The sequence below is a fragment of the Capricornis sumatraensis genome, chromosome 11, assembly GCF_032405125.1.
Source record: "Capricornis sumatraensis isolate serow.1 chromosome 11, serow.2, whole genome shotgun sequence".
Classification (NCBI taxonomy): domain Eukaryota; kingdom Metazoa; phylum Chordata; class Mammalia; order Artiodactyla; family Bovidae; genus Capricornis; species Capricornis sumatraensis.
Window position 1 is genome coordinate 52558978 of NC_091079.1, and position 21232 is coordinate 52580209.

At 40.8% G+C, this 21232-nt stretch overlaps 1 protein-coding gene across 1 annotated transcript in view; it reads left to right on the forward strand.

Moving 5' to 3' along the window:
• Positions 1–21232, forward strand: part of SULF1 (sulfatase 1) — a 154621-nt gene that overhangs the window by 107719 nt on the left and 25670 nt on the right. Inside the window, exons 11-12 of the mRNA XM_068984050.1 lie at positions 587–716; positions 20158–20371. Of these exons, the coding sequence (XP_068840151.1) occupies positions 587–716; positions 20158–20371 (344 nt within the window). The remainder of the gene's footprint in view (positions 1–586; positions 717–20157; positions 20372–21232) is intronic.

The window sequence follows — 21232 nt, forward strand, 5'->3', positions numbered from 1 at the left end:
CCACAGTCTTTATGAGGCTGTGGATTCCCACGGCATGTGTCCGCCTCAGTTCCTAAGTGGACCAGTTAATTGACTTTCTCAATTATCCCTCCCAGGTTCTGCCTGATGCCCTTCCACTTCTTTTCCTTATGTGCCTTTCCTAGTTTTGAATAGACAAATAGATGAGATTGTATTAATAACAGTTCCAGAGTCATTTCTGGGTTTCTCCTTTCTATTTGTAATGTCCATTGTCTTTGTTTTTCTCAATGCTTACCCTAGGCAAGAGAAAAACATTTCTATCATTGCTTTTTAACAAAAATGAACTTTGAGCCTATAAAGCTGAACGTTTATGCCCAAAGGTTTGAAATGAAGATTTTGAAGAAAGTGATTTTCCTTCCCTAATCTCCCATCTTCATAATTCCCAGGTTGTAATTTTCCCAAAGGATTCATGAAAGGTTGGGCTCCTGTGGGTAGAGACTGGATAACTATTTATTGCTTTTTGGAGAGTGTGGAGTCATGTGACAGGGAAGAAAAAATAAGACAGGCAGGTCACAGTGAAAGTCATTTCAGATCACTTCTCACATAAGCTTTTCTTTTTCTGTCAAAGGAAATTTCTACGTAAGAAAGAGGAATCAAACAAGAATATCCAACAGTCTAATCACTTGCCTAAATATGAGAGGGTCAAAGAACTGTGCCAGCAAGCCAGGTACCAGACAGCCTGTGAACAGCCCGGGCAGGTGAGTGATTCAGCATTTCTGCATCATCACTCATTTGCTTCTCCATTTCTAATGTAAAGACTTGCAACATGTCAGATAATGCACATTTATATTTAAGTAACCTTTTCATAGCCATCATGGAGTGCTCACTGTAACCCCTTTCCACTGACTGAGCAATGTCTGACTGTTCCCAGCTGGGTCTCCTCATCACTGCTTAGGCTTTCTCCATTTAAAAAAGATGGTGCTTCTAGTGAAATTTCTAGATATCCACCTAGTTAGCCAACATCAGTTGAAGATATCAGACTTAGGAAATGGATAGTCCTGTGTTAGAAAGTTCAGAGATTGTTTGCATCTAAGGAGAAAACCCCACCCTTCTTAACTGGTCATCAGGACATGTCAAGAGATAGCTTAATCAAGATCTGGGGCAGATACTGAGCCTCCGGACAGCAAACCACCCCAAAAGCCATGATTGGGTTTCCACACCCTGGAGTAAGATCAGATGTCATCTAACCCAGAGAGGACAGAGTCTGTGACCAAGGTTGAGGAATGAAAAGGGAAAGCATATTCTATTTATTGTTTTATTCTATTTCTATTCTATTTATTGTTTCTACTTGTGCTCACAAAGTTACTGACATCAAATATTTCATTTGACTCACTCGTCTTCATTTATAGAATATTAAGTAGAGAACTCAGGGCTACCCAGAACACCAACTGTTACCAATAAAAACTAAAAAATTACCGTGCGGTGAATTAACACAGATCTGTTTTTTGGCTTTTTTTTTGGGGGGGGGGGATATTTCAATTTCTGTGTATTTTTTTTCTTTCCTTTTTTTAAAAATATAAATTTATTTATTTTAATTGGAGGCTAATTACTTTACAATATTGTATTGGTTTTGCCATACATTGACATGAATCTGCCATGGGTGTACACGTGTTCCCCATCCTGAACCCCCCTCACACCTCCCTCCCCCTCCTATCCCTCTGGGTCATCCCAGTGCACCAGCCCCAAGTACCCTGTACCATGCATCAAACCTGGACTGGTGATTCGTTTCACATATGATAATATACGTGTTTCAATGCCATTCTCCCAAACCATCCCACCCTCACCCTCTCTCACAGGGTCCAGAACAGAAGACTGTTCTATACATCTGTGTCTCTTTTGCTGTCTTGCATACAGGGTTATTGTTACCATCTTTCTAAATTCCATATATATGCATTAGTATACTGTATTGATGTTTTTTTTTTCTGACTTACTTCACTCTGTGTAATAGGCTCCAGTTTCATCCACCTCATTAGAACTGATTCAAATGTATTCTTTTTAATGGCTGAGTAATATTCCATTGTGAATATGTATCACAGCTTTCTTATCCACTCATCTGCTGATGGACACATAGGTTGCTTCCATGTCCTGGCTATTATAAACAGTGCTGTGATGAACATTGGGGTACACGTGTCTCTTTCAATTCTGGTTTCCTCGGTGTGTATGCCCAGCAGTGGGATTTCTGGGTCATAAGGCAGTTCTATTTCCAGTTTTTTAAGGAATCTCCACACTGTCCTCCATAGTGGCTGTACTAGTTTGCATTCCCACCAACAGTGTAAGAGGGTTCGCTTTTCTCCACACCCTCTCCAGCATTTAGTGCTTGTAGACTTTTGGATCGCAGCCATTCTGACTGGCATGAAATGGTACCTCATTGTTATTTTGATTTGCATTTCTCTGATAATGAGTGATGTTGAGCATCTTTTCATGTGTTTGTTAACCATCTGTATGTCTTCTTTGGAGAAATGTCTGTTTAGTTCTTTGGCCCATTTTTTGATTGGGTCATTTATTTTTCTGGAATTGAGCTGCAGGAGTTGCTTGTATATTTTTGAGATTAATTCTTTGTCAGTTGCTTCATTTGCTATTATTTTTTCCCATTCTGAAGGCTGTCTTTTCACCTTGCTTATAGTTTGCTTTGTTGTGTGAAAGCTTTTAATTTTAATTAGGTCCCATTTGTTTATTTTTGCTTTTATTTCCAACATTCTGGGAGGTGGTCATAGAGGATCCTGCTGTGATTTATGTCGGAGAGTGTTTTGCCTATGTTTTCCTCCACGAGTTTTATAGTTTCTTGTCTTACGTTTAGATCTTTACTCCATTTTGAGTTTATTTTTGTGTATGGTATTAAGAAGTGTTCTAGTTTCATTCTTTTACAAGTGGTTGACCAGTTTTCCCAGCACCACTTGTAAAAGAGATTGTCTTTTCCCTATTGTATATTCTTGCCTCCTTTGTCAAAGATAAGATGTCCATAGGTGTGTGGATTTATCTCTTGGCTTTCTATTTTGTTCCATTGATCTGTATTTCTGTCTTGTGCCAGTACCATACTGTCTTGATGACTGTGGCTTTCTAGTAGAGACTGAAGTCAGGCAGGTTGATTCCTCCAGTTCTGTTCTTCTTTCTCAAGTTTTGGCTATTTGAGGTTTTTTGTATTTCCATACAAACTGTGAAATTATTTGTTCTAGGTCTGTGAAAAATACTGTTGGTAGCTTGATAGGGATTGCATTGAATCTATAGATTGCTTTAGGTAGCATACTCATTTTCACTGTATTGATTCTTCCGATCCATGAACATGGTATATTTCTCCATCTATTTGTGTCCTCTTTTATTTCTTTCACTATTGTTTTATAGTTTTCTATATATAGGTCTTTTGTTTCTTTAGGTAGATATATTCCTAAGTATTTTACTCTTTTTGTTCCAATGGTGAATGAAATTGTTTCTTTAATTCTCTTTCTGTTTTCTCATCGTTAGTGTATAGAAATGCAAGGGATTTTTGTGTGTTGATTTTATATCCTGCAACTTTACTATATTCATTGATTAGCTCTAGTAATTTTCTGGTGGAGTCTTTAGGATTTTCTATGTATAGGATCATGTCATCTGCAAACAGTGAGAGTTTTACTTCTTTTCCAATCTGGATTCCTTTTATTTCTTTTTCTGCTCTCATTGCTGTGGCCACAACTTCCAAAACTATGTTGAATAGTAGTGGTGAGAGTGGGCACCTTTGTCTTGTTTCTGAGTTTAGGGGAAATGCTTTCAATTTTTCACCATTGAGGATGATGTTTGCTGTGGGTTTGTCATATATAGCTTTTATTATGTTGAGGTATGTTCCCTCTATTCCTGCTTTCTGGAGGGTTTTTATCATAAATGGATGCTGAATTTTGTCAAAGGCTTTCTCTGCATCTATTGAGATAATCACATGGTTTTTATTTTTCAATTTGTTAATACAGTGTATTACATTGATTGATTTGCGGATATTGAAGAATCTTTGCATCCCTGGGATAAAGCCCACTTGTTCATGATGTATGATTTTTTTAATATGTTGTTAGATTCGGATTGCTAGAATTTTGTTAAGGATTTTTGCATCCATGTTCATCAGTGATATTGGCCTGTAGTTTTCTTTTTTGTGGCATCTTTGTCAGGTTTTGGTATTAGGGTGATGGTGGCCTTATAGAATGAGTTTGGAAGTTTACCTTCCTCTACAATTTTCTGGAAGAGTTTGAGTAGGATAGGTGTTAGCTCTTCTCTAAATTTTTGGTAGAATTCAGCTGTGAAGCCGTCTGGTCCTGGGCTTTTGTTTGCTGGAAGATTTCTGATTACAGTTTCAATTTCTGTGCTTCCATTTCTTCCTGGTTCAGTTTTGGAAAGTTGTACTTTTCTAAGAATTTGTCCATTTCTTCCATGTTGTCTATTTTATTGGCATATAGTTGCTGGTAGTAGTCTCTTATAATCCTTTGTATTTCTGTGTTGTCTGTTGTGATCTCTCCATTTTCATTTCTAATTTTCTTGATTTGATTTTTCTCCCTTTGTTTGTTGATGAGTCTGGGTAATGGTTTGTCAATTTTATTTATCTTCTCAAAGAACAAGCTTTTGGCTTTGTTGATTTTTGCTATGGTCTCTTTTGTTTCTTTTGCATTTATTTCTGCCCTAATTTTTAAGATTTCTTTCCTTCTACTAACCCTGGGGTTCTTCGTTTCTTCCTTTTCAAGTTGCTTTAGGTGTAGAGTTAGGTTAATTTGACTTTTTTCTTGTTTCCTGAGGTAAGCCTGTATTGCTATGAACCTTCCCCTTTGCACTGCTTATACAGTGTCCCATAGGTTTTGGGTTGTTGTGTTTTCATTTTCATTCATTTCTATGCATATTTTGATTTCTGTTTTGATTTCTTCTGTCATTTGTTGGTTATTCAGCAGTGTGTTGTTCAGCCTCCATATGTTGGAATTTTTAATAGTTTTTCTCCTGTAATTGACATCTAATGTTATTGCATTGTGGTCAGAAAAGATGCTTGGAATGATTTCAATTTTTTTTTTTAATTTACCAAGGCTAGATTTATGACCCAAGATGTGATCTATCCTGGAGAAGGTTCCAAGTGCCCTTGAGAAAAAGATGAAATTCATTGTTTTGGGGTGAAATGTCCTATAGATATCAATTTGGTCTAACTGGTCTATTGTATCATTTAAGGTTTGTGTTTCCATGTTAGTTTTCTGTTTAGTTGATTTATCCATAGGTGTGAGTGGGGTGTTAAACTCTCCCACTACACAGACCTGTTTTTAAGGAAACTGAGAACATAGGAACACAAACTAATTTAAGCACTCTTGCTTGAAATCTATGCTAGCTGGGAGAAATACACTATGTCACAATGAGAGGGACTAAATTTCTGCCTAAGTCATTGTAACTTAGAACAGAATTGGGGGAAAGAAAAATAACATTTATTGAGCTTTTGCCTTTTTTTAATATTCTGAGCCTAATACATCTTTTATTTTTTTATGGAAAGACATTTTATACATAGCAGTGTGTATATGTCAATCCCAAACTCCCAATCTATAAGGCACTGTATGCAGTGTTTTATACACATTAGCTCAATTTAATCATCACCCTTGTCTAGAGAGGCATAGTCATTTTCATTTTACAATCTGGGAATCCATAAATTGTCTGATTCCAAAACTCGGGCCACTTTGTGCCTTCCAGGTAAATTTTTAACAAGAGGAAGAGAAGTTCAATTCTGTCTTTTCTTTCTTTTTTTTAATCTGACCTCTGGATAGTCACACAACTAGCCAACACCAGTTCAAGGTATCAGACGCATAAAATGGGTAGCCCAGTTATTATTAAAATGGCTTCGTTTCTTATATGCGTTTTATATGGCATCTAACTATATTGAATAGATGTTCATTATAAACTACTTGACCCTGATCCGCTCTGTATTTCCTTGTGTCTTTTCGTACACAGGAATCCCTTTGAAGTGGAAAAAGGTGAGGAGGGAGGGCTATTGAATTAAGGGATAAAACCAAGCCTTCATAGCACTCTGCTAAGCCTTAATTTTCAAGTGTTTAGTGGAGAAGCTTAGACCTATTCATTATATTTTAATTTGAAGTCTCCAAATCCTTCTTGTGGAAGCTCCAAGTAGTATTATGACTAAAACCTCAGAATTGTTTTGTAGCTCTAAAACGATTTTTATGAGGCAGCCTCAATAGACTAATTTTACTTCTATTCAGGAGGTGGAAATGTTCAGTGTTAAATATATCTCATGCACATTAGTGATCTGGTTGCTATTTCAGCTAAGTGGAGAGACTTATAACCCTTTGAAGATAAGGTTCATGGCCTACCTTTCAGTATACACTTTTACAAACCTCTCTATGTGGCTCATGCTGAAATTTTAATTTATGTCCTCAAGGGCAAACACAGCATAAACTAGATTACTGGCCCCAGCTCTTCACTCATATGCTGAATGCCACCTATGTTAAAAACTTCACTTTGCTTTTTTTTATAGTTTTCTAAACGCGTTTTGCCCCCATGAAATGCTTTCATGTGTGGCTCCCTGGAATTTTCCTCTGTTGCTTCATTTTGTTAATCACTCTGAATTTGGTTTCTATCACATGGCTCAGATGGTAAAGAATCTGCCTGCAGTGCAGGAGACTTGGGTTCAATCCCTGAGTCAAAACGATCCCCTGGAAAAGGAAATGGCAACCCTCTCCAGTATTCTTGCCTGAAGAATCCCATGGACAGAGGAGCCTGGCAGGTTCCACGGGCTCGCAAAGAGTGGGACACAACTGAGTGACTAATGGCACCCCACTCCAGTACTCTTGCCTGGAAAATCCCATGGGCAGAGGAGCCTGGTAGGCTGCAGTCCATGGGGTCGAGCAGAGTTGGACATGACTGAGTGACTTCACTTTCACTTTTCACTTTAATGCATTGGAGAAGGAAATGGCAACCCACTCCAGTGTTCTTGCCTGGAGAATCCCAAGGACGGGGGAACCTGGTGGGCTGCCATCTATGGGGTCATACAGAGTCGAACACGACTGAAGTGACTTAGCAGCAGAGTGACTAATACTTTCACTTTCACATAAGAGAACATTAGCAATGAACTCTTTGAGAAGTGCTTGAATTAATGGGCAAAGAATTAGACTTGGCACAATGGTGATTCCTTTCTATAGGTAGTGGCAAACCATGCCTTTAGAAGCTGAGAACTTTGAGAAATTTTTGAGCCTCTTCAAGGCAGTTATTGCTTGGTTATATTCTATAGAATCTTTGTATGTTGGTTTTTTGCTCTTTCTTTTTGGCTCTACTTTGAAGATTACCTTTTTTAAAAAAAATGATAAATTTTCATTTATTATCATTTATTTATGATATTAAATAAAGTTATATTTTGTTTATTTATTTGGTTGCTTTGGATCTTAGTTTCGACATATGAGATCTCCATTGTGCCAGGCAGGATCTTTCTGTGGCCACAGACTCTGCAGTTGTGGTGTAAGGGTTTAGTAGTTGTGGCATGCAGGCTTTGTCACTCTGAGGTTATAGGATCTTAGCTCCCTGACCAGGGATCAAACCCATGTCCCCTGCATTGGAAGGCAGATTCTTAACCACTGAGCCACTAGAGAAGTCCCTGAAGATTATCTTTTTATTTACTATATCATTGACTTTTAGAAGGGAAGAAAAAGTCCAGAATAATGAGACTGTTCAGGATCAAGATGACAGCCAACTCTTGAACTGACTTGCTTGGGTTTTCTTTCCTTGATATGGGTTTTACACCTGGCCTGTGCCCTGCTTTTCTTCCTCTCACCAAGGTTAGCTGCCTTCCTTCCAAGGGAACACCCTTGGTTTGACTCTCCATGGAGCATAGAGAAAAAATCAGCACCATTAGCCTGATTCTTTTCACTGCTAATCCCCAAAAAAGATAGTGCCTTCCCCCCACTCCTCCAACAGACCCCACATCTGGTCTCCTAAGGATGGTTTGGTACAGTCAATGTGGATTCAGGAAGTGGAGTAAATAAAAGAAGGAGCAATGTGAAGTTCAGAAGTTTGGGTTAGAATATTGGCATCCACTCCCTTTCAGTTGTATGTTCTTTCAGAAGACGGTTTCTCCTGTGTCTTGGATGTTCTGTCTCTGGAAAGAAAATTGACCTGTGTCTTGAGAGGATAAAGTGCCATGATGTATGTAAAGTTCTAGGTGAGCTTTAAAGTAGTGTATGAGTGTTGGATGCTGGGCATTATTATTGTTCCAGGCCATCTTACCTGTTGTTTTCATTCCTATGAAGCCAATAGGGAACAAAATTGGGCCAGAATCCCAGACATTTGGCATCACTTCTCCATCATGTGAACTAAACAACCAGCAGGGACTAATTAAGACAGCAAGGACATATGTGTTTGCATTACTTCCATGTTTCTGAATTAATACAAGGCTGAGTGTGAGTTCCCATCACTCTCTCAGCTGGCATGACACCCCCAAGCATATTTATGTACACACTATACACACACACGCACTCATGCATGCACGCACACAATCATGTACACAAGCTCAACCTCATCTGAAGCTGGTTCAATGGAGAACATAGATCAGTGATGCTCAGTTCTTCTGCACATCAGTATCACCTGAGGAGCTTTTGCAAATGCTGATGTCCAGCCTCACCCCAGACCAAGCAGATGAACATGTCTGCAGGGATGGTCAAGGCATGTGTGTTTTTTAACAGCATTACAAGTCACAGACCTAGAATCTAAGAATGCCAAAGTTGGAAGCAGGCTTAGAAATCTTCTCATCAGACGGTATCCTTTTCCTAATAAGGAAATTTAGATCCAGAAAACTTAAGCCGCCAACCCAATGTCAAAACCTGCGTCTCTTCACTTCATGTTCAAATCTTTTCTTCCCCAGAGCGTCCTGCCTCTGCAAAAATGTAAGACAGTAGGTTTTCTGCTTGAAATTGTCAGTGGCATTTCCCTCCATGAATCCCGCACGACATCTAGGGTAGCAACTCTAAACCATGACCTCAGATTAGAATCACTTAAGCAGCTTTGGAAATGCCCATGTTCGAATCTCAACCCAGACACATTAAATCAGAATCCCTGAGGATGGGGCCCAGGTGGCAGTGTTTTGTTTTGTTTTTTCAAGCTCCTGGGTGATTCCTTTGACCAGCCAAGATTGAAAACCAGTCATGCTGGAGGAGGGTGGTCATTTTTTGTTCCTCTTCTAGGTATAGATATTGATTTCTTAAATAGGAGTTACATAAAAGAGACGTTCCCTGGGCATTCCATTTTGAAGTACATTTTATACATATATTCTCTGTCCTTTAAGAGGAAAAAAGCAACTTGTTTTCTTTTTATACAGCAAATGGCATGTCCTTTTGTTAAATCATTGAATTCAGCATCTTTGTAATTTAATTTGCCTTTCTACTGTTGTATCAATACAAAATCAAAGATCTGTTAAGATTCTGAAAAGACCTCAGCATCAGGCAAAGAAAATTAAAATGTAGCCTGTTGAGTGTAACCTGGTTTAGTGCCAGGATCTATGCTGTCATCCAAAAATTATCCCTCTGACCAGAGGTCCTTCTGACCCTTTGTGACCAGCTACAGAGCAGGAATAAAAAGGCATTTGCCAGGAAGGTCTGGCTAGAATTGTTAGTGTGCCAGAAATGGACCGCCTGTTTCCAGAAACTCGCTGAGCCCTGGTGAAGATCACAGCATGGCTTGTAGCCATCCCCTTCCCACCTCCCCTAGCCCTGGCTCTCTGGGCTCCAGAGAAGTCGGCCAGAAATACAGAGCCTCCAGATGCCATCCTCTGGCGCAACTCTCATCTCAACAGGGAGAGTCTCAGCTAACCTCAGTATGGAAGGCTAGTCTCCTGCGCACTTCAGCCTACCCTGAAGGATGAGGCTGAATGGCTGGACATTTCCCTAGGTGCTTGGCTTCTTTGCATTTTTCAGAACACAAATCGCAGGGTTAAATGTTAAACCATCTTTAGTAATGCTCCAAACAACTCAGAAACAAACGTTGAGGACAGACACTTTTCCCATCAACTGCATGTGATCCCAGCTTATTTAATTCATACTCTCTCATTTCCCACTGTGCCCACCCTGGTCAGGTTCCCCTCTTCCCTCTGTCTCTCTGTTTCTCCTTTTTCTTACTAAGTTTTATTGGAATATAGTTGCTTTACAATGTTGTGTTAGTTTCTGCTGTTCAGCAAAGTGAATCAACTATGTTGTTGTTCAGTTGCTGAGTCGTGTCCAGCCCTTTGTGACCCCATGGACTGCAGCACTCCAGGCTTCCCTGTCCTTCACCATCTCCAGAGCTTGCTCAAACTCATGTCCACCGAGTCAGTGATGCCATCCAACCATCTCACCCTCTGTTCCCTTCTCCTCCTGCCTTCAATCCTTCCCAGCATCAGGGTCTTTTCAGATTCTCATTAGTTGTCTATTTCATGCGTAATAGTGTTTGTGTGTCTCAAGCGTAACATTCTCTCCTGCATGTTAGTTGTCACCTCTGCCTTCCCAAGTGTCATTCCCTCAACCTATCGGCAGTCTCACACTCTGCCCCAAACAACTCCCCTTTTGTCTCGGTGTCCTTGTCAACCAGGATTGCATCCAAGCTGTTCACTTAGTATGTGACTGCAGGCACTTTACTTAATCTAACTCTGCCTCAGTTTCTTCATCTGTGACATGGGCATAAAATAGTACTTGCCTCCAGGGGTTGCTGCAAAAGACTGTAGGAGTTAAATGTATCCGCAGGAGTCCCCAGCACGTAGCAAGCACTCAACAAATACTAGCTATTGATTGTTAGCCAAGGTCAGTTCACCAATTTTGTTTTCCCTCGTTTGCAAGAACCATACTTCTTCCAGTATTCCAACAGTGACTTTTATAAATGGTTATTCACATTAAAATCTAAAGGAGGAAACACTTTCTCTTTTTTCTGGTTTTCCCTCCCACCTCCAACCCCTGCCCCATCCTGTTTCACCCCATCTCAGAGAAAGCAGGAGATAAATATCTTCAGCACAAATAACTCTATTTCATATTTTTGAGAAAATCTGAAAATAACTTGAGCTAGTAGCAATTTGAACGAGGATGTTTATATGGCCATATTCCTCAGTGTTGAGATGAAAATTCTTTTTTTAATTCAAGTATAACTGATATATACCATTGTATTAGTATCAGGTGTACAATTTAATGATTCAATATTTGTATATATTGTAAAGTTATCACCACAATTAGTCTAGTTACCATCCATCACCCCACGGTTAAAATTTGTTTTTCTTGTACTGAGAACTTGTTAAATGTACTCTCTTAGCAACTTTCAAATATGTACTAGGCTGTTATTAACTGTAGTTACCATGCTATACATTACACCCTCAGGGGGTTACTTTATAACCGTAAATTTGTATATTTTGACCACTTTTACCCATTTGCCTACATTCATCCTACATGAGTTTGAGCAAACTCAAGAAGATAGTGAAGAACAGGGAAGCCTGGTGTCCTGCAGTTCATGGAGTCACAAAGAGTCAGATACAACTTAGCAACTGAACAGCAATAACCCCAGGTGAAAATTCTAAACACATGTGCTCATGCAGGTAACTGCTTCCCATGATGTCGGCACTGGGTTAACAGATATCCAGGTTATTAGAAAATTACTATGTCATTGTTACATCTCAGAAAATATAATCTGACCTGCATTAGAGCCAAACCCATGTAATAGGAAGTATAATAACAGAGAACTAATGCATGTGCATATATGTGTATAAAATTAAGCTTTCATTGCAGTATACCTTCGAAAAAGTTGTCACCAGTTTTTTTATTCTTACTCATGAAAATGGGTATAAGTGGTATAAATAAGATTATTTATACTCATCCCTGGTGGCTCAGATGGTAAAGAATCTGCTTGCAATTTGGGAGACCCAGGTTCAATCCCTGGGTCAGGATGATCCCCTGGAGAAGGGAATGGCAATCCACCCCAGTACTCTTGCCTGGAAAATCCCATGGACAGAGGCTACAGTCCATGGCATTGCAGAGTCAGATATGACCAAGTGTCTTACTAAATACTTAGTAAGACAACACTTACTGAATAAGTTTACAGGGCATTCTTAATCAATCTGAGAAATACATACAATTCAAAATGCAGAAACTATAATGATCCTCAAGTGGTTACTTCAGGAAAGGGAAGTAACCAGAGTTCTATCATCATCTAATACTATGCTAAACATTTTTTTTTTTTTTTTGGTCACAACTCATGGCGCATGGCATCTTATTAATAGTTCTCCCACCAGGGTTTGAACTCACACCTCTTGCATTAGAAGTGCAAGATAGCCGCTGAGCTGCCAGGGAAGTCACTGTCCTAAGCATTTTACACGGGACATTTTTTCATCTGAAAACTCTTCTAAAAATAGATATTATGCCCATTGTAAATATGAGGTTTAAATGGGATAGTTACTTGACCAAATTTGCACAGTTAGAAGGGTGACAAGTCTGTGTTCAAAACAAGATCTGTGTGATTTGAAGCTTGCAACCTTCCCACTAAACACTAATTACTATATTTAAGACAGCTTACAACCAGGGAACAGAGACTTGCCCAAGGACTGGGTAGGCATTGTTAAAGGTCAGTTATAATAGTTCTGCCTCAGATTCCTGTAGTGCATCTTTTCTTCAGAACTCCAAAAATGGTCAACAATTTATTCTCATGACAGATCCTTGAAGCCAGGAGGAATAAGTGTTATTTTACCAGATGTAGAATCTGGAAGAACAAAGAGATGCTGCAGTTTGCTCTAGGCCATAGAGTTAGCAGCAAAAGAAAATTAAAATTGAGGTCCTCAGATCTCTAACCCAATACTTATCCCCGTTAAAAATGACTACCTCTCATAAAGCTTCCATTAGGTAAATTTCTGTAAATAATAAAGCGTGTGTGTGCAAAAATAATAATAATAATAGCAACTACCTTTGCTGAGTTCTTCCTATGAGTTACCTCTACTGCTCATGAGCCTATAAAAATTTAGGTGGTGTAACTGAATTGCTGCCGATCCTATAGCAGTGTGATAAATTTAATATATTCAAATCGGGCTTTTCTAGCTTGAAAGTCCAGATTTTTCCACTCAGCCACATCAATATGTGTATGAAATGCCATTCCCAGGTCCCAGGCAGAAGATAGGTGATATTCAGTGCTACAAAGTCCTACTCTAATAAATGAATTATGGTAGTACTTTAGGTTGGGCTTCCCAGGTAGCTCAGCTGGTAAAGAATCTGCTTGCAATGCAGGAGACCGTGGTTCAATTCCTGGGTTAGGAAGTTCCCCTGGAAAAGGAATAGGCTTCCCACTCCAGTATTCTTGGGCTTCCCTGGTGACTCAGATGATAAAGAATCTGCCTGCAATGTGGAAAACCTGGGTTCGATCCCTGAGTCAGGAAGATCCCCTGGAAGATCTCCTGGTATGGCAAACCACTCCAGTATTCTAGCCTGGAGACTCCCCATGGACAGAGCAGCCTGGTGGGCTACAGTCCATGGGATCGCAAAAAGTTGGATGAGGCTAAGCACAGCATAGCACTTTAGGTTATTGTGGAAATTAAATGAATAAATTTTTATATAAAACACCCTAGATGGGAGGGGGGTTCATGTTTGGGAACGTATGTACACCCGTGGTGGATTCATGTCAATGTATGGCAAAACCAATACAGTATTGTAAAGTAAAATAAAGTAAAAATAAAAAAAATAAAAAACAAATTTTGCTATATAAAAAAAAAAACACCCTAGACCAGTACCTGGTATCAAGTAAGAGTTTAATAGCTGATGATAATGTGACATCTCCCCTTAGATTGGATTCCACCCAAACAGCTGCACACATGACTCTTTGAACCAAAAGAGCCAACCTTCTCTTCTTCCTCAGGTGTGACTTACCTTTAGTTATATATTGGCTTAGCAAAAAATTAATTCACTTTTTTCCATAAGATTTTTGGTCAACCCAATATAATCCATCCAAAACACTTAGACACAGTTACTAAACAGAGTGATTAAATGCTGAGTTAAACTCAGGGAATGATTCATGCATGAGACTTGGTCCATCCCCTTCATCCCAAGTTTCAGCATAGTTGGAAAGGCTCACATGAAATAATAATAACTTTGGAATTATTGAAATAGTTTTATCGAGCACCTTGCACATGGTAGATGTGTGGAAGTATTTGTGGAATGAATGTATTATCAACACAGACTAAGACATCGGAGGGGGAGGAGGAGGACGGTTGAACTGATTTTGTCCCAGAAAGCAGGAAAGGAACTTGCCGGAGTAAGTGGTTGGAGAAGATGGAGAAAACTGGATTTGGCCATTAACCGAGTTACCAAAAAAGTCCAAGAGCTTAGATAAAAGCAAGGCAGTGTGACATCTGTATTTCGTGAGGGGCACTTACTTCAGGTCCCGTTAGCCTTACCTGATCTCAGGCTCTCATCTGATTCCAGCAACTCTTCCACAGTGGAAAACCATCTCATTTCCAGGAGCATGTAAATGACCTGCAGCAGGTTTCAGAGCTATTCCTTTAAAAATTATCTTTCTCCACCTCCATCTATAAACTCTCCAAGTAAGATGACCATTTGAGTTGCTGCTATTTCCAGGTTTTATTGCTCAGCCATAAAAATTGTCATGATATAGAACACTAAAATGACTGTGGCCCATGTGTGGTAATTACATTTCATTAAAATTCCTAGTATGCTTGCCACTAAGGAGATTTTCAAAGCCTTTAGCTAATTACCCTATCTAATAGGGTCTTTGACTTGTTCAGAGAGTCCGTGGTACAGGAAATAATTGGCATTTTTGTCAACGATTCCTGTATTATACAAGAATGTATATATAGGTAGTGTTTGGGGGTATATGTATATGTGCATGTGTATATATGTGCATGCATGTATGTATGTATGTTTGATTTTATATGATATGTCATCTGTGCCAACGACCATGCTAGACCTTAGATGAGGTTAAATTCAACTCTTCAGGAAAGAAACACACTTTTTGTTGATTTCTGTCCCATTGGAAATCAACAAGGAATTTGGCTAATGGGAAAATGCAGGTTGTAATCCAAACAGGATAAGTCACTAAAAATTTTGCCTATATTTTTGTGTTCTATGGGAATCTACTTGTCCCCTCAGCTCTTCCAGGGCAAAAAAAGAAAAATTTTAATGCACTGTGGTTTTAAAACTAAGGAAGGTTTTCAGTACAGTTGTGTTTTACAAATTACTGTTTGCACTGAAGTTGATATAAACTGAAACACAGAAAGACGTAAAGCCATCATTTTGTCAAGAATAAAGAGAGCCACATTTTCCTGTCTGATAAAAAATAGAGCATTTTTTAAATTAAGTTTCTGCTTGGCTGTGAGCTGAATCCACTGATGTCTTCTTTTGCTACTACAAACATTAAGTAATCAACACTTGGTTTTTGAATGGATGAGGTAGCATTTCAGGTGGGTGGATGTGTCTTAAACCACTTGGATTTAAGGCAGATATATGACGTAAATACTCAAGCACCACTGAGTCCCACACATTTTGGAGCTATGAAATATTATTTGTTTTAGACACTTTTCATGAGCAAGAATTTTATTTTTTTATTTTTGCACAAGGTCTTTGTTGCTGCATATGGGCCTTCTCCAGTTGAAGAGAGCGGGGGCTTCTCCTCATTGTGGTGCACAGGCTTCTCACTGTGGTGGCTTCTCTTGTCATGGCGCACAGGCTCTAGGAACATGGGCCCAGTAATTGTGGTTGAAGGGCTTAGTTGCTCCTGGGCATGTGGAAATCCCACACCAGGGCTCAAAGCCACCTCCCCTGCTTTGGCAGGGGGATTCTTAACCCCTAGACCACCAGAGAAGCCCTCCAAGAACTCTTCTGAGAATTTCCTGGTACCTCCTCAAGCTAATTGGCCTTATCTAGGAGTGCAGTACACAAACCCAAGCTTAGAAAGCACTGATCTCCATGTTAAAAAAAAAACAAAACTGCATAGCACCAGCTCCATGCAGTTTTCAGCTAAGAATGTGTGAAGATTGTCTGTCATTTATCAACTAACTGTTCTGGTTAGGGTTAGGGTAGGGGTTAGGGTTGGCTTCCCTGGTGACCCAGTGGTAAAGAATCCACCTGCCAATGCAGAAGAATTGCGTTCGATCCCTGGGTCGGGAAGATCCCCTGGAGAAGGAAATGGCTACCCAGTCCAGCATTCTTGCCTGGGAAATCCCATGGACAGAAGAGAATGGCAGGCTACAGCCCATGGGGTCACAACGAGTCAGACACGACTTAGTGACTGAACAACAACAAAGGGTTGGGATTAGGAGAGAGTGAGGAGAACTGGTTACTCATAAAGCACATAGTTCTGCCATTGAAGATGAGCTGGGAGTGTCCATCTATTCAACTGGAGCCATTTTCTAGCCAAGTCACACCAGTACATTTCTTCACACTCAAAAATACGCACATTCCTCTCAAAGGCCATCCATCTGAGCTCCTTAGACCTAAAAGTATACCTTCTGCCCTCCTGTGGGATCCTACTGCAAAGAGGTCCAGTAACCAGTTGTGAATCTAAAGCAGTGGTCCTTAACCCAGCTTCACATTACAATCACCAGGGAAGCTTTGGAAAAATCCCAATGTCCAGCCAAGGTGAGAACCACTGATCAGATGTATTCATAACTCCCATGTGCCTTATCAATTTGAATTCATATTTGCATTTTTTTGCTTGATTTGAGTTAAATCATCTCTAATTTGGTTAGTCCTTAGATTATTCTTGACTTCTTGCCTTTTCTTGGTTTTGTAAATAGGTAGTTACTTGTCTTGTCTCTTGAGCTCCTGCTTCTCTGGACAGAGAATTACATTCAAAGCATTCTGGCCAAACCACTAAAGAAGGTTGCTACCTGGTGCGTCTTGAAATAGTTTAATTCAACAGCACAGAGTGTATAGGGGCTAAAGTGAAATTATAGAACACCATTCTAGATGGCAGGGATTTGGGAGCTCTGTGATAGGGCTTCCGAGGTGGCACTAGTGATAAAGAACTCGCCTGCCAGCGCAGGAGACAAAAACTCAGGTTCCACCCCTGGGTTGGGAAGGTCCCCTGGAAGAGGACATGGCAACTCACTCCGCTGTGCTTGCCTGGAGAGTCCCATGAACAGAGGAGCTTGGCGGGCTACAAACAGTCAAATACGACTGAAGGATTTAGCATGCACAGGTAGAAGCTCAAAGGCTGCTGTGACCATCCAACAGCTACTGGAGGCATGTGTGCACCCTGTCGCTCAGTTGTGTCCGACTCTTTGCGACCCTCTGGACTGTAGCCCGCCAGGCTCCACTGTCCATGGGATTTTACAGGTGAGAACATTGGAGTGGGTTGCCATTCCCTTCTCCAGGGGGATCTTCCTGACCGAGGGATTGAACCTGCATCTCTTCTGTCTCCTGCATTGGCTGGCGGATTCTTCATCTCTAGTGCCACCTGGGGAAGCATGTGACTCCATTAGGAGAAAACAAACTGTGGCTCAGCATGATGGTCCACTGTGAAGGGTTGCACACCATTCTGTACACTAATGTCAGGGCCAAACTTTACCTTGCATCAAAATAGTCCTCCAAGATACAGGTATAACAAGGGGATACATGAGATCATTTCACAGAAGGCCTGAAAAAACATCTTTTATCTAATCATTTTTCATTTATTTTCATGCATATTTGAAAATATAAAACTGGCACAACAAACACATAATTTTACAAGAATTATGGCTTTGGCCACAGTTTAGAAATATACCCATTTAAAAAAAGTGGGGGGCTTCCTTGGTGGCTCAGATGGTAAAGAACCTGCCTTCAGTACAGGAGTGCATGCTCAGTCGCTTCAGCCATGTCTGACTCTTTAGACCCGGGTTGAATCCCTGGGCTGGGAAGATTTCCCTAGAGAAGGGAATGGCTACCCACTCCAGTCTTCTTGTTTAGAAAATTCCAGGGACAGAGCAGCCTGGTGGGCTACGGTCCATAGGATAGCAAAGAGTCAGATGTGACTGAGCAACTAACTCTTCACTTAAAGAAAAAAAGTATCAATAAAAAATTGTACACAGGTGATACTCATATGGATGTGGGGGAAAAAAACACAAAAGTTTAATAAGTCTATATTGTACCATGTTGTAACAACCATGATCAACTTACAATGAATGTCATTATTCTTCTCATTTGCCAGATTAATGTTTTAGAGAGAGAAAAGGGAAAACAGGAAGATTATCAGATCTTTAAGTCAGTTATAGAGGATCCCATGATAACCCCCGGGCAAAGAGCTATTATTTCAGCCAGGTTTGAAACCCATAAAATGGGGGAGGGGCACTGAGATGTTATGCTGTGTCATATTCATCCAGAGTTAAGCCAAAACTTCTGTAGCTATATATATATATATATATATATATATATATATATAGCCTCTCTGTGCAGCATGCAGAATCTTAGTTCCCCCACTGGAGATCAAACCCACGTCCCCTGCACTGGAAGCATGGTGTCTTAACCCCTAGACTGCCGGGGAGGTCCCACCTCTGTAGCTATCTTAATAGAAAGCTCAAACGAGAAAACCTAGTGCCAAGGGAACCCTCTTACACTGTTGGTGGGAATACAAACTGGTACAGCCGCTATGGAGAACAGTGTGGAGAGTCCTGAAGAAACTGGAAATAGAACTGTCTTATGACCCAGCAGCCCCACTGCTGGGCATACACACCGAGGAAACCAGAACTGCAAGAGACACGTGTACCCCAATGTTCATCACAGCACTGTCTACAATAGCCAGGACATGGAAGCAGCCTAGATGTCCATCGGCAAACGAATGGATAAGGAAGTTGTGGTACATATCACTCAGCTATAAAAAAGGATGCATTTGAGTGAGTTCTAATGAGGTGGATGAAGCTGGAGCCTATTATTCAGAGTGAAGTAAGTCAGAAAGAGATACACCAATAGAGTATATTAACACATATGTATGGAATTTAGAAAGACGGTAACAATGACCCTGTATGCAAAGCAGCAAAAGAGACACAGATGTAAAGAACAGACTTTGGGGCTGTGTGGGAGAGGCAAGGGTGGGATGATCTGAGAGAATAGCGTTCAAGCATATATTACCATATGTAAAATAGATGACCAGTGCAAGTTCGATGCATGAAGCAGGGCACTCAAAACCGGTGCCCTGAGACAACCCAGAGGACAGGGTGGGGAGGGAGGAGGGAAAGGAGTTCAGGATGGGGGACACATGTGCACCCATGGCCGATTCATGTCAATGTATGGCCAAAACCACCACGATATTGTAAAGTAATTAGCCTCCAATTCAAATAAATTAATTTTTAAAAAACCCAGTGGCAGCTCCCCATGCGTGTCTCTTGAGGAGGTGAACCCTGCCTCTCTAGGGAGCAGCTTGTCCAGCTGAGTGTGCACTGTTTGTAGAAGGATAAGAAAAGTCACAGAGGAAGCCTGGTTCATCTGCTCATTTGTGTGTGTGTGCGCATGTTAGTCGCTCAGTCGTGTCCCACTCTTTGCCACCTCATGGACTGTAGCCTGCCAGGCTCCTCTGTCCATGGGATTTCCCAGGCAAAAATACTGGAGTGGGTTGCCATTCCCTTCTCCAGGGGATCTTCCTACGCAGGGATCGAACCCAAGTCTCCTCCATTGCAGGCAGATTCTTTACCGCCTGAGCTACCAGAGAAGCAAATGTTCTTGTCTGGCGTGTATGAAATTTGGCTCGCCCCCACGATGGACTCAGGTTAAATTCATTTCTGTCTTCCTCATATGCCACTCTTACTGGCCTCGAATTAGAAACTCAAGGGCAGAGAACAAGGCAGCCAAGTTTGTTTTCTCCAGAAAAAAGACGGGTCTGGTGAAAACAGCCCTGACAGCTGTGCTCTGTGGCTTGGTGAGTTAAATAAGGGCTTTTCCATGTTTCATTCAAGACTCTGTTTAGTCTGGATGCTGAGGATTTATGTATCAATTCTTGGCTCTGGTGTCATTTAGGTAGTTCTGATTTCCTGTGATTTCGTGGTCATCTGTATTCGCCTGCAGTGAAGGAAATAACTAAGAGAACAGGAGTCAACTTATTCCAGGGTCACCTGAAAGCTGGCCTTTTTTCATGCGCTCTTTTTAACGGTGTTGCCAGGGTTCTAAAAACAAAAGCAGCAGTCCTTAATCAGAAACACCTGATGTGGTGTGTAACTGGCTCTCACGTTGGCTCTTGCAGAAGTGGCAGTGCGTCGAGGACACGTCTGGCAAGCTTCGAATTCACAAGTGCAAGGGCTCTGGTGACCTGCTCGCCGTCCGACAGAGCACGCGGCCCCTCTTTCGTGGCTTCCAGGACAAGGACAAAGAGTGCAGTTGTGGCGAGTCCGGGTATCGGGCCAGCAGGAGCCAGAGAAAGAACCAGAGGCAGTTCCTGCGGAACCAGGGGACCCCAAGTAAGCCATTGCCTGTGACCCTCTCGGTGGCAGGCTGAGGCTTTCAGGCTTGGCTGTTAGGAAGGCAAACAAGCCTTGATCCATCTACATGTTAAATATCATCAATGCATAGGTTTGGGGCTAAAAGCAAATAATGGTTCTGTTTAAAATATGAAGGCTGAAGTCATTTGAAATTTTGCTTTGTGAATATTAAGCTTAGAATGAAAATATATTCTGTAAAAGCAGCAGACACAAAACATATGCACTTTTTTAAAAAAGAAAATGAAAATCCAGAGTTTCAGCTAGAAGATGAGTAACAGTATAAGTCGCTAAAAAATAAATTATTTATGTATATGTGCATGTCCCTGATAACTCAGTTGGTAAAAATCCACCTGCAATGCAGGAGAGCCCAGTTTGATTCCTGGGTCGGGAAAATCCTCTGGAGAAGGGACAGGCCACCCACTCCAGTATTCTTGAGCTTCCCTTGTGGCTCAGCTGGTAAAGAATCTGCCTGCAATGTGGGAGACCTGGGTTCGATCCCTAGGTTGGGAAGACCCCCTGGAGAAGGGAAGGGTTACCTACTCCAGTATTCTGGCCTGGAGAATTCCATGGACTGTGTAGTCCATAGGGTCGCAAAGAGTCGGACATGACTGAGCAACTTTCACTATAAAACATTAAGTTTAACGTGGTACAATGGGCGGCATAGCTATTTTAATCATTTGTTTTCCTGAGTGATGAGGATCCAGATACTCATTGCATTCTTTTGTTTTACCTCTACAGCAGATCAGAACAACTGAATAGTAAGAAAGAAAACACAGATTCCATACTACTAGGAGTTTCTCAGACTTTATGCATCCTTTTCTGGGAATGATAATGTTATCT